At 31.2% G+C, this 13880-nt stretch overlaps 1 protein-coding gene across 1 annotated transcript; it reads left to right on the top strand.

Moving 5' to 3' along the window:
* The first annotated feature begins 7814 nt into the window (after positions 1-7814).
* Positions 7815-8641, top strand: LOC117911607. The gene is made up of 2 exons (XM_034826010.1): positions 7815-7865; positions 7982-8641. Exons 1-2 carry the CDS (start codon positions 7815-7817, stop codon positions 8639-8641), a joined length of 711 nt encoding a protein of 236 aa, XP_034681901.1.
* The last annotated feature ends 5239 nt before the right edge of the window (positions 8642-13880 follow it).

The following is a 13880-nucleotide window of genomic DNA, read 5'->3' as shown; positions in this document are numbered from 1 at the left end:
TGTGTCCGGACACCCTGTCCGGACGCCTTTTGCAGGAGCAGCTGAATCAGGAATTTGTGTTCGTTGAGATCGCACGCTTATCCATTTGGCAACTACGTGGATTGCTGAGAATACGAGGCCTCAACAGGGTTCATCCTGGCCAGAGCCATCTTATTACAAACTTAACATAGAGTAGATTACAGCATGTGACCAAAAAGCATATGGCTTGTTATTTAGCAGCGCCCACTCACATGGTTACTTTTATCAGTTGTTTGATACTTATAGTGGCAAAGGGTGTGGTAGTGAGATGAGTTTCTAGCATGGGAAGTGGGAAGTAGCAGAAGCATGCAAAGCCAGGGAAGCCCCACTGGCAAGCGCCATGCTTTGCATCCTCTCATTCTCCTTGCAATTTTTTGCTGCAACAGTTGGGGGAGCTGTCACATATCCAAGACCATGTCTTGCTTCTCTTGTGGCAGAGTTTTGCTTCTGCAATTGGCATTTCTATGGAGAACACAAAACACCACAACTTGGAGCTTGATTGTGTCGGTCGTGTCGTGGTCGGGGTGGGGTCGGTCGGGTCGGGTCGGGTCCGATAAAGTACTAAACTTAAACCCAACTCAATTTCATTTTTTTTAAGCTTGTGTTATATGGATTAGTCAAGTTTATCAGATTGTATGATTCAAAATGAAATTGATTTCCTATACTCATCTCGCTCCACCGTGTTTAATTTTTTTTTAGCGGGGATAGGAATTGCTTTAAATAAATAGGACTGTATGATGGGGTGATCCGTTTTGAACCCGCTCCATTGTCATCCTGAATACCAAGGCAATAAGAAAAGCAATGAAGGCAGCATATTTAGCCATTTCTCTGCTTCTTTTGGTGGGGACTGGTGAGGATCCCGGAAAAAGGCCACTCCTATTTATATACGGAAGTATGATCCTTACCCTCTTTAAGGCTGTCCAAATCTTCAAAGGATAAGCCATAACAGTGGACAAGTAAGAAAACAAAACCCCAATGAACATGGTGGTGGGGATGAGATACAACTGAACACATCATCAGTCAAAAAGTTGTAATAATGCATACAAAATTCTAATCCTTTTCATTTACCTTACAACTGTCTAGATGCCAAATCTTGAACTTGGAGACTGTATTCTGTATTCCATCCCACTAAAAAATAAGCAATTCTAAGGTAGGTCAGTTACTTGATGAAGATGATGGGTCACTTGGAGAAAAATCAGACATCAGAATCTAAATTTACTTTTGATCCAACCCTCTTGAATACTGACAAGTAGGGGATTGAGAAAAAAAAAATTGCATAGATTGGATCATCTAGAAACAAGAATAAGAGAATCATTTGAGGTGCTGTCCTAGATTAACCTGGATTTGAGTGTCAAAACTAGGACTAAATCAGTGGATTAGCCCTTGAGAGCTGGGGGAGTCACTAATTGATGATAGATATTCTTTTAATATGTGGCTTACTAGTTACTAAACATCTTGATATTTAAGAAACTTACAAACCAATTGGGCAATCCTTTTGACTATGTAGATGCAGATCTAGTATTCTATCAACTTCCTTGCACTTTCTTAAAATCTTATGAGCAATTAAACTACTCATATTGACTTTGGGAAGCCAATCCGATTGCATTTCTTTTGTTTTGATAGATTGGTTGGGGGATGATGAACACAGACAACCCGATTGGTCCCATGTGACCAAGGCTCATCCGAGCCTTAAGCAGTCATAAATATCTAACTGTTATGTGTCATCAAATAGTAATAATAGAATGACAATCCCATCTATTCCTCTAAAATCATCTAAGCCAATTTAAGCATCGGAGAGGTCTGCCCAGAACATATCTGGACACATCTTTTTGTAAGTCATTAGGTTTTGGGTTAAAATATTTATACATGAGAGAGCAGGTTGGTATGAATGGTATAAGAGTTGATTGCCCGACCTTGATGTAAGACTCTCTCTGTCCACCGTGCAAAGAATGTTATGAGACTATTTGTGTTCATACTTTTTGCTTCAAATTGCAGCAAATGGAAAGGTGAAATGAGCCAAGCCATGCTATGAACACACCAACCATGATAAGGTTAATGGAAATTAGCAGCATAATTTGACAATATGATCTAGATGGCCATGAAAAATAGACTCCAACTCTTTGCAAGGCACATGTAACTTTGGAGCTCAAAGAGAAAAAGGACAGAGGAGAGCAGAGCAGGGCAGAGCACAGAAAGATAGGACTGGCTTACCAAATAACTCCAACTCTTTGCAAGCCACATGTAACTTGGAGCTCAAAGAGAAAAAGGACAGAGGAAAGCAGAGCAGGGCAGAGCACAGAAAGATAGGACTGGCTTACCAAATAACATGAATGGACATTTTTGTTGGGTGATTCCTCAAGGGCCCATTTGTTTGTTTTTTGTTTTGTTTCTTTTTTTTTCCTTTTTGTAGAAGCTCGAATTGATCTGGAGGCCATAAGAGAATTATTTCCCAAAATTTCGTTTTCAAGCACTAAAATCAGATTCCTACAATAGCAAGATCTTTTTCCATGGCTTGCCAATTCAAATTGGAACACTGTGATTGAATGTGATATTGTTCTTATCCTTCCATAGGAAGCACTCAAAGACTTTGGATGTGGCAAAATCTTTTGCAGGTGATGGCAAATACTTAGAACCATGATAAGGATACAGAGATTGAAGTTAAATTAAGCTGCATCTATCAAGTTTCTGACACCTAACAAAGCCATATTGGTCTCAGCCCAATGGTGCCATCTATGATCAGAATCCTCATCAATATTCCACCACTCTGTTCTGTCTAGGATTTTTCTACTCTTCATTAAAGAAGCTGTCATTGTATCCCACATTATTACACTTCATAAGTAGAGCTTTTGCAGCTCATTCTCTGTTCCATTTCTGTCTATTTGTAAGTTGTAGAAGCTATGCATGTGCATTCTTAGCTTTATTAAGAAAAAGATAGGGGATTTGTCGAATGGATTTAATATGACTTAATAATTTAATTTTATTTATTAAATAGATTAAATATGTGTGGTAAAATAATTTAATCTCATAACTTAAAGTTAAAAATAATTTTAAATATTAAATCAAAACAATTAACTTATTTTGAATTTTTTTTTCTTTTTTATCTTTTTTTGCCCTATTTCCCACTTTTGGTGAGATTCTCTTTTATATCCATGACTCCATATTCACTTATTGTATTTTATAGTTTTTTTAATGTGCTTACAGTATTTTAATATAAATGTTTAACATACAAATTTATTATTTAAAATTAATAAAAAAAATATTAATTAAAAATGAGATGAGTAAATATATTAATTTAATAATTTTTTTAAAATTTAGAAATAATAAATTTTAAGTGAGTAACCGACAAATAATTCAACTTAAGTAAATTCAATTATTTAAATAATAAGTATTAAGTTTTATTAAACATTTTCTAATGTTTCTCAACCTACTTTCAATTGTGTATTACTAGACTATTTACCTAGTTGCCTTATGTAGGATGTCGAGGTTTAAACTTTGTTTGAATATATTTTTAATTTTTAAAATAATTTTTTTTTATCTAAAATATAAATTCTTAAAAAAAAAAGTATAAATTTATCTTACATCTTTAAAATTTATTTAAAAAATAAATAAAATTCCAGAAAATAAAAAAGTTTAATATATTAATTTTTAAAAAATCATTATGTTTTCAATGTAAATTTTTGAGAATTCTTGTATTTTATATAAAATTATAAAATAGAAAATGCATCCCAACCAACGCTAGATAACCCTATTAACGAAATAACAACTCAACCAAAAACATTCTTAAAACCTTGATAGGTTTTTGGTAAATGAACTTAATATCTTAAAGTAACTTAAGAACTTAATTTAAATTATTAAATATATTTAATAAAATAACTTAATGGTATAACTTAAAATTAAAAACAACTTTAAGTAATAAGTAAAAACAATTAAGTTTTTCTTACATCAACACATTTGTTTTACCTTTTTACCCAATTTGCCCAAATTATCTCCATAATTTTTTTTATTACTCCACAATCTTTACTATTACTCAATTTTTTTTTGTCCTAATTATAATTTATGAAAATAATTATATTAATTTGATGATTTAGAATAAATTATAAATTAATTTTATTAAACAACCTTAATACTTAAAATAAGAATTAAGTAATAAGTTTTAAATTAACAACTCAAGTATAATTTAACTTAAAATTAACTCAAGTTATTAAATAATAAGTATTAAGTTTTACTAAACACCCCTTAAACAAATACTGACTGGCAAAGTAACATATTCAAAATTTCCGAATCTCATCCTTAAAACCAACACTTAAACCAAATAGGAAGAAAAAGGGACCATGATGCTTAATTATTATAATTTTCGATTCAAGGGGAGAGAAAAAGAAAACAAGGGGGGAATAGAATAAACATGAGAAGTGGAATCCTGACTCACTATTGAGTGTATCCACCGTGGGAAGCCCGTGTGCATGCAGGTATATTACTTCTGTCTCTTAACACCAAATATATATTATGGATTTTGGCATCTTTGTGGCAATGTGGCATCGAATCAGTCTCCATTCCATGAACAAAAAAGAAAGATTAAATAAAAGTTTGACGTTCCATCAACCCCAAAAAGAATACTGAGCATGAGCTCAATTAAATTAAATTAAAATAAATAAAATCATAATTAAATTAATTAAGCAAAAACTTTAAGGCAAATATGCCTTATCTCTTTGTTGATGGGAGACTTTACAAGCAAGAAAGGGAGATCTTAGAAAGAAAGCTTCTGCTTTGAATCAACACAAGATTCCAAATCATTGTGTTGCAGTTACAGATGAGGGGTTTGTGCTTGTGGGTAGGAGAAGTGAAAACTCAAAGACCGAAAAGGCCAGGTGGGATGGCCCCACTGCTGCCTCTCTATTGGATAAGAGAAATTAAGGGGCAAATGGAGCCCAGAGATCTAGCCCAGTTGGGCCCAATTATTGTTTAATCTGTCTACCAACTTGGTGGGTTGATGGGTTGCTTTATTTTAAATCCAAAGTCTTTTAGTTTTATCCTACTTTTTTTCCTTGCCTTCTTTTTTTCTCTCTTCTGATTTTTGGAATGGGACAATGCCTGTTTAGTAGTTTTTGACTCATATGGTTGGGTGGCTTTATGGTGGTGGGTGTGGGTTTGCAATTGGTGGGGTTGATTTTGTTTCTTAGATTTTAAAAAGTGATGATGTGTTTTTGATTTGCTTTTTTGAATGTGTTGGATGGGTATTCCTGATTTTTTTTTTATCAAAAAAAAAAAAAAAAATAGGGTATAGTTTGGATAGACATTTACTTTACTTTTATTATTTTTAAATTAGAAATAGAAAGTACATACTAATATTGGCTTCAAATTTCATTGATTTGTATTTTTATAAATTTATTTTATTTGTAAAATCTATTTTTCAAAGAATTTTGAAGTAGACATGTTTTACAATTTTCGAAAAAATTAAATTTTATTTTCTTAAAAATATATATATATTATAGATGAAATAGGTTTACACTGATGCTGATCAACGGAATTTGAAAGTAATAATGAGTTATTATATTTATCTCTCCTTAGAAAATGTGAATAAAATTAGTCTTTAATCATTCGACCACATGCGTTAATCAAATTTAACAAGATAAAAGTCTTTAATTGACCCAAAAAAGAGTGAAATTATATGAAAATGGATAATCGACCTTCGATGATATTCTAGTAGAAAAATTTAAATTATGATCACTTATAAATCAAAATTTGAATATTGTATTAAGCTATCAATATGATTTAGACACCTAAATCATTAAATAATTATAAATCAACAATATCTATGTATACAAGTTGCTTTGGACTTTGATACTCACAAAATGGGATTCATTTTCAATAGGAAAATTTCAATTTCTCCTCACTAGTCATTCCAATCAAGTGGGAAAATGAAATTGGGGGGTGGACTTGCCCTAAAGCATTGGAAGGTCCCCCCATATCATGGAGGGGGGCAAAGGGGAAGTGGCCATTGATAATGTGACCAAATAGTAGATCCACAAAGTATGAGAAGGGGTGGGATTGAGACTCCCCACCCCAATAAGACAAGGTGGTTTGTCTTCTTTAGAGGAAAAAGGCACCATTTGGGGTCCAAATCTGGTCCCCTTCCCCCTCAAAAGCTAGGAATAGTGAAAGAGAGGCCTAGGCTTTGCCCAAACCAACATCTTCACTTTCCACATTCCCTTCCCCTTCTTAAAGCCAAATACTTTTCCCTCCATTATTGGTTGGTCTACAGAGAGCTGAGTAACGGAATGTCAGTTGTAAGTTAAAAGTTTTTATTTAGAAAAGAAAAGAAAAGAATTTAAAAATTAAAAAAAGAAAGAAAGAAGAAAAGTAGTTGCTATGTGGCACTTCCTTAGTGAGTAAGAAATATGTGGGGATCCTTGCTCATTTCCCTTTTTTTTTCCCTCTTCATCTATACATTGACTTTATTTTATTTTTTAATCTTTCTTTCACATAAGATTTATTCAAACAAAATTGTAGGATAACTACGATAGTGTGATTTATTTAAACAAAATTGCACGATAACATCGACAATCAACTAAATTTCTAAAGTTAACATGATAATGTGATTTATTTAAATAAAATTGCATGATAATATCGACAGTTAACTAAATTTCTAAAATTAGCATATCATTAGAGATACTGGAATAGAAATGTATTTTTGAGATACTGTCCTACCATAATGAGATGAATTTAAGATGAAGATAAATGGATTCAAAGCATGTTTGAAATTTTTCTTTAAAATACTAAGTTTGGATATTGTCTTATCGCAATCCAATTATTATATAATTAAATTTTAAAAAATTAATATAATTTTTTATTTTCTTATTTTAATAAATATAAAATAATAAAAATATTTATATAAAAAAAAGCCATAAGAAGTTATAATATTTGCTCAATTATAAAATATATTAATTTTAATATAATTAAAAAAATTAGAAAGAATTAAACAAGATGGGATTCTTATATGATTAAACATTTTAGTAAAACAGGAATCAAAATAAGCTTATATAAATAGGATGAGATTGACATAAGGACAACGGAGAGTCATTGTCATCCCTGTTTATGATGTCTAATTTGGATAAAATCAATTGTGCCTTTGATTATTTAATTAACCACTTAACATAAAAAAATTATACTTTATAATAATTTATAGCAAGGAAAGTTTTTGAAGGATTTAAATGTAAATTCTTTTCATGATACCTTTGGAATTCAAAATTATTATGAAATAATACATCATTCGTCAAAATTATTCTCAAATAATACATCATTCGTCAAAATTATTGTCAAATAGTTCATCAACTTCCTTGTTGGTTCAAAATTCTTCCTTAGATTTTATAAATATTTATCAATAGGAATAGTATGCCATTTGGAATAATGCTATTATGCTTGGCACATCCCACAACCTTCACCAAAAAAAAAAAGCCTTTTTGATAGCCTACTTCAACTTCACTCTAGTAATTTCCCCAAAATGCTTCAAAAATAGTAAAAAGTCATCTAGAAGGGTGGAAATGACCGAAGGCAATGAGGCAATAAAAAGACATATTTTGCCTTAGAAAAATCCCCAATTTTAAAAAATCAAAGGGATAAAGCCGCTATAAATACCGCCCCAACCTTGAGCCGAGGTTTAAGAAGAAGAAACACAAAAACTACGCACTAGCATCAGCCAGATAGCTCACTCTCTCTGTTTCTTTCCTTCTTCTCTTCCACCATAGATTTTCTTGTTTTCCAATCTCTTTTCCATGACCCCAAACACCAAAATCTCTAACATGGCAGTCATCACCATCTCCTCCCAGCTCAAGAAGATGGCCAGCTCCCAAGTTTTCGTAGCCAACCAGTTCTCTTTCGAGTGAAAGACCAGAAAGTGTGTATATACGTACATATCCTCCAACTCCATCTTCTTGTCCAGACTTTTCTCAGTTTTTCCCAGTTTCAGGCGACTGATATGGATTCATTCGAGATCGACAGCATCAAAGTCGAGAAGGCCAACGCCATCCTGAGGTACCGCCAGCTTAGGAAGATCACCAATCTGTTCCGGGTGATCGAGGTATGCCTTGTTCTGATCCTGGTCTCCAAATTTTCCTTTCAATTGCCGTTTGCCATCAAGGTCTCCGGCGAGTACTTCCGGGATTTGTCCGTCACCCTCATCAGTCCGCGCTTTGTGTTTGTGGTCGGTAACGCCATTATCATCATTCTCTTTGCGAAATCCGGGCAGTTCTCCGGCCAAAACCAAGCTGAGAAGTACGATGAAACCCATCTTTACAATGAAATTGTGGAGAAGAGTGAAAAAGGCAGGATGGAAATTAGCACAAGTACTGAGGAGACTGTAGTCATGGTGGATACTTATACTACTCATGAGGCAAAGGTTTATCGGAGAACTCAATCGGAGAATCCCATCAAAGACAATTCCGACAAAACTTGCCGGGAATTGAGGCGGTCAGTGACGGAAAAATGCAGGAAAAGCACTGATTCTTGTGAGAAAAATTACTCTGAAGATGACATGAGTAATGAGGAGTTTCGCCGGGCAGTAGAGGCATTCATCGCTAGGCAGCAGAGGTTCCGAAGGGAAGAAGAATCCATGGCTGTTGTTCTTTAGATCCATAGCCAAATCAATCAGTTGAACTATTGTAGCTTTTTCTTTCCCTTTTTTTTTTGTCCATTTTAGTATGGATTTGTACAGTAATCTTAAGATCATAAAACCCATAGAAATTTTCCTGTTAGATTACTCTTTACTCTTGTCTGAAACAAGAAAATTGTATGCTATTGAACTGGGAAAGCTCTGATCTACACTGTTCTTTGCGATAAAATTCTCAAAAATCTTTTGAATTTGAGGTGTAACATGTGATATTTTCTCAGTAATGGAAGAGAATCGAATTTTAGGATTTGAAATGAGGGGTTCAGAATATATCATAGATCTTTACAGTTTCAGGCTTGTGACATAAACTTTAGACCTTTTGCAAAATAAGGCAGTGTGCAATTCAAAAGACCCAAATCTGAACCATTTATTTCTTCTCAATTACAATCAAACTGGTTGTCTATGCCTCAAAAAAGAGAAAAGATAAAGAAAAAAACAAAAAAAAGGAATAGATGCTAGGTCTATGGAATTTCTGTGCTGGCAAGTGAGTATGGTATTTTCTTAAGAATCTTTATCTTTACTCCAAAATGGAAAACTGAGAGAGAGGAGGAGCATTGCTTAAGTGGATAAATTCTACAGTTGGATGATGGGGCAGCTATTTTCTCACTATTAGCATCATGTCTCTCACCCACTTGCACCAACTTTGTCTGCTTTTTTTCATAACTAATGGAGCCTTCTTCTTCACACTTGAACTCATCATATATTCCATTTGGGAGTGATGGAAAAAAAATATATATTTATGTTTTCCTGTAGATAAAGCCATTCCATATGCTGGGTTTTACTTAGATCTCAAAAACACTGATGAGAAAGAAAAAACAAGGAAAAAGAAAATTGGGAGAAACTCACATCATTTCCTACTGTGCCTTGTCATGGGCAGGCGTTGCTAAAGGAAACCCGGCTTCTTAACTTTGATTTTCAGGCATAATGTGATCAGCAGACAGACTCATGTGAGTTTCTGCCACAATATGAAGCAAAGTTCGGTATACTATATGAATAATGATTATGTCTAAGTGAATGGGAGAAGGAATTGTGAAGGGGAAAACACCCCTTTCTCTCTCTCTCTCTCTCTCTGTCTTTCTCTCTCTGAGTGATGATTTGGGTATTAAATGAAAGAGGCTGGTCACCCACTAAGCTGTTCAAGTTGGGTGTGTGAAGTGGGAAGGAGACACGGGCATCAACCATCACAGCATGGGAGGTGGTTACAATGAAAAAAACGAGGGGTTGCTTGAAAGATGGGAAACAAAACAGAATGATAGAAGTTCAATGCTGGTGTCTCCTTATCACTTGAACCAAGATAAGACCTCTGTTGCTTTCACGCCTCTGGGTGTGATAAGAGACAGTCAACAAGTATAATGAGGCGCAATGAGTGGAGTGGCCTCACACCCACTAAGACTGCTGGGAGCTGGGAGTGTGATGTGAACCCAAGCCCTTCTCCACATTGTTATTGGTTTGTCTTGAGGAAGTTGGCAGAAGGCTGATCTTGCAAGATTTGTTGTTTTTTATGGCACCCCTTAAATTTTGGCTACTATAATTATTAATTTTCTTCCATTACCTCTAATATATCATAGTTATAGTTTATAATAATCTCTTCATTGAAACAAAAATTGATATATTCTTCACTGTCATTGAAGGTTTTAAACACATGCTAGATCAGTATTGAGTCAGAGTCCCATCTATTTGATTAGAAGGAATCACAAAAAAAAGTTCCAATAGCAGACCTTTACTTATACAAACCAAATTCTTCTACCATGGCAACAAGCAAACAATAAGAGGAATAATAATAATAATCCAATAAGCAACCTTAAGATATCAACAAGGGACACCAAAATATTACATAGAAAAAGCGTTCAAACAAGTTAAAAAAAATTAAGGGGCATAATATACATATCGAACCCAAATCCCGCAAATTTATAAAAAAATTGATAGTTCAATATGATATTAAAACTTGATTTGACGGAAAATCTTGTATTTAAGTCATATCTTTGCAAATGTAAATTCAAATTCTGTCTATTGGATATGAATTCAAATTCTCGTTGTCCCTCCACGTGCGGGTATGGAGTTGCATGTAAGAATGGGTAACAAGGAATATAATATACATATCAAGTTCCTTAAAAAAGAAAATGAAATATATAGAAATATCCAATATTTTAAAAAATGAACTACTCATTAAATTGAAAAAAAAATATATTAAATTATGAATTAGTACTCTTTCTCTCTCTCTCTCTCTCTCTCTCTCTCTCTATATATATATATATATATATATATATATATATATATATATATATATAGTAAATGACTTGACCTAAAATATATGTCCACTAAATTTGGGTGTCAAGAAAGAAGCTGACATGACCCCTTGGCCCTCACCTTTTCCCATCAGTCTCCCACATGCTACTTAGTCACCACTTGTAGTGTTCGTGTCACCCATCCCTGATTTTCATTCTTGATCACTGTAATTCAAAAAGTGGAACTTGGGGGAGATTTGTAGAAGCATTCATAAGATGAGACTTAATGACTAAGGACTAAGGAGAGACATAATCAAAATCAATGTCTCAGCATGTTTGAGTCTTGTTTCAATTTCAACCTCAAAGTGGATGGCATGGTTCAATTGGGCTAGTGCCCATTAAAGCTTAACCTTAATAAAGGAAATGTCCACTTACACAATTTTGCCCTACAATTATTTATGTTCCAATCGTCTCGTGAAAAAAGGATTTTAGTACAAATTTATAAATTGGGTTCATACTAAAATTTCATTTTGAAAATATGATTTTTGTATTTAAAATTGTTTTTTGAAAGAGTTGTGGGGTTGTTTGTTTTTTTAACTTTTAAGTTTTAAAACGAATTAATTTGAAGTCATTTATTTTTTAACTCATCATTTTTTAAGCACAATTTTGTCTTACCCTAAAAGGAAATTTTTATTCTTTTATCTTAATACAAAAAGTCACTTTTTTTATAATAAAAAATGTAATTAGTCTCACCTTTTAACTTTTGCCATAATACTCCAATACAATTTCTCATATAAAATAGAATTAACTTCATTTTTCAAAATTATAGTAACTCTTATTTTAAAAACAAATTAAACTTTATCAATTTTATTGAATGAGAAATGAATTTATTATAAATTAGTAAAATTGTCATCCCAGAATACCATATTTTATATTATAAGTCAATTTATTACAACTTTTCAAATTTTTATTATGGTGATAAATTATGATATTATGAAATATTTACAAATATATTAAATTACTTTTTTGTTTGAAATTAAAATGAATTTAAATATAATACTTAATTTTATAAATATTTTTAATGGATGAAAATAAATAGATTTAATACCTAGAACCCGTTTAGCAATGCTTTTTAAAAAGTGTTTCTAACCATAAAAATCCTTAAAAGTGTTTTTAAAGTAAAAAAAATAGGTGTTTCATAATATTTTGAAAATTTAGAAAAACATTTGAAGTGTTTTTAGGGAAGCATTTGGGAGGCATTTCTTTAAATGAAAAAAACAAAAAAAAAAAAACACTTCAAATGTTTTTCTAAACTTTCAAAATATTAATGACTAAGGACTAAGGACTAAGGAGAGACATAATCAAAATCAATGTCTCAGCATGTTTGAGTCTTGTTTCAATTTCAACCTCAAAGTGGATGGCATGGTCCAATTGGGCTAGTGCCCATTAAAGCTTAACCTTAATAAAGGAAATGTCCACTTACACAATTTTGCCCTATAATTATTTATGTTAAAATCGTCTCATGAAAAAACGATTTTAGTACAAATTTATAAATTGGGTTCATACTAAAATTTCATTTTGAAAAAATGTTTTTTGTATTTAAAATTGTTTTTTGAAAGAGTTGTGGGTTGTTTGTTTTTTTAACTTTTAAGTTTTAAAAAGACTTAACTTGGAGTCATTTATTTTTTAACTTATCATTTTTTAACCATAATTTTGTCTTAGCCAAAAAAATAAATTTTTATTCTTTTATCTTAATACAAAAAGTCACTTTTTTAAAAAAATTTAATTGGTCTCACCTTCTAACTTTTGTCATAATACTCCAATCCAATTTCTCATATAAAATAGAATTAAATTCATTTTTCAAAATTTTAGTAACTCTTATTTTAAAAACAAATTAAACTTTATCAATCTTATTCAATTTGAATGAGAAATGAATTTATTATAAATTAGTAAAATTGTCATCCAAAGAATACCAAATTTTATATTATTAGTAAATTTATTACAACTTTTCAAAATTTTTATGATGGTGATAAATTATGATATTTTGAAATATTTAAAAATATATTAAAATACTTTTTTTTTTAAATTAAAATGAATTTAAATATAATACTTAATTTTATAAATAGTTTTAATAGATGAAAATAAATAGATTTAATACCTAGAGCCCGTTTAGCAATGCTTTTTAAAAGTGTTTCTAACCCTAAAAATCCTTAAAAGTGTTTTTAAAGTAAAAAAAAATAGGTGTTTGATAATATTTTGAAAATTTAAAAAAACAATTGACTTGTATTCCTAAAATACCCTTTCCCACTATCTTCATTTCATTTCACTTTCCACTTTCTTCTCACTCTCCTCTTTCTCTTTCATTGCTCTTTCATAAAAATATTTTTTGAATTTTTTTAACAATTAGATGTTTATATATATTTTTGTAATAAATGTCATTTTTAATAATTTACTACTATTTAAAGTGTTTTTGTACTTATGCGATGTATTATCAAAAACATTATTAGAGTCACTTTTTTAGATTTCATAAAAGCGTTTTTTATAGAAGTATTGTAGAAGAAAACACTTTCACTAAAAATGTTTCCACTAGACCAATGTCAAATAGGCTTCTAATGATATTTAGATATTAATAAAAATAAATAATTTAATATTTAAAAAATTCAAATGTTTATAAAAATAAATAAATAAATAGCTTAAACACTTGACATTAATCGTTATAATTTTTTTTTTAAATAATAAACACAATAAAACTTTTTTCTTATGGTGATAAATAATTTTAATTTTAAAAATTCAAATATTGATAAAATAAATAAATAACTTAAACACTTAATGACATTCAAATTTATTTAAATTTAAGTTAAAATCAATCTATTCAAATTCAACAAACAAAGAAACACTATCTAAATATTAAGACCTAAAATAATTATCACACATAAGCATTTAAACATTATCATAGGATGATCTTAAGCATGTGT

Source organism: Vitis riparia, chromosome 3, assembly GCF_004353265.1.
Source record: "Vitis riparia cultivar Riparia Gloire de Montpellier isolate 1030 chromosome 3, EGFV_Vit.rip_1.0, whole genome shotgun sequence".
NCBI lineage: Eukaryota > Viridiplantae > Streptophyta > Magnoliopsida > Vitales > Vitaceae > Vitis > Vitis riparia.
Note: the sequence above shows the minus strand (reverse complement) of the source record. Positions and strands in the feature narration are given on the sequence as shown.

Excerpts from the sequence above, each read along its gene's own strand:
- LOC117911607 (XM_034826010.1), top strand. The coding sequence starts at position 7,815 with ATGGCAGTCATCACCATCTCCTCCCAGCTCAAGAAGATGGCCAGCTCC. Across the intron at positions 7,866-7,981 it reads AGAAGATGGCCAGCTCCCAA|GCGACTGATATGGATTCATT; the intron begins GTTTTCGTAGCC and ends TCCCAGTTTCAG.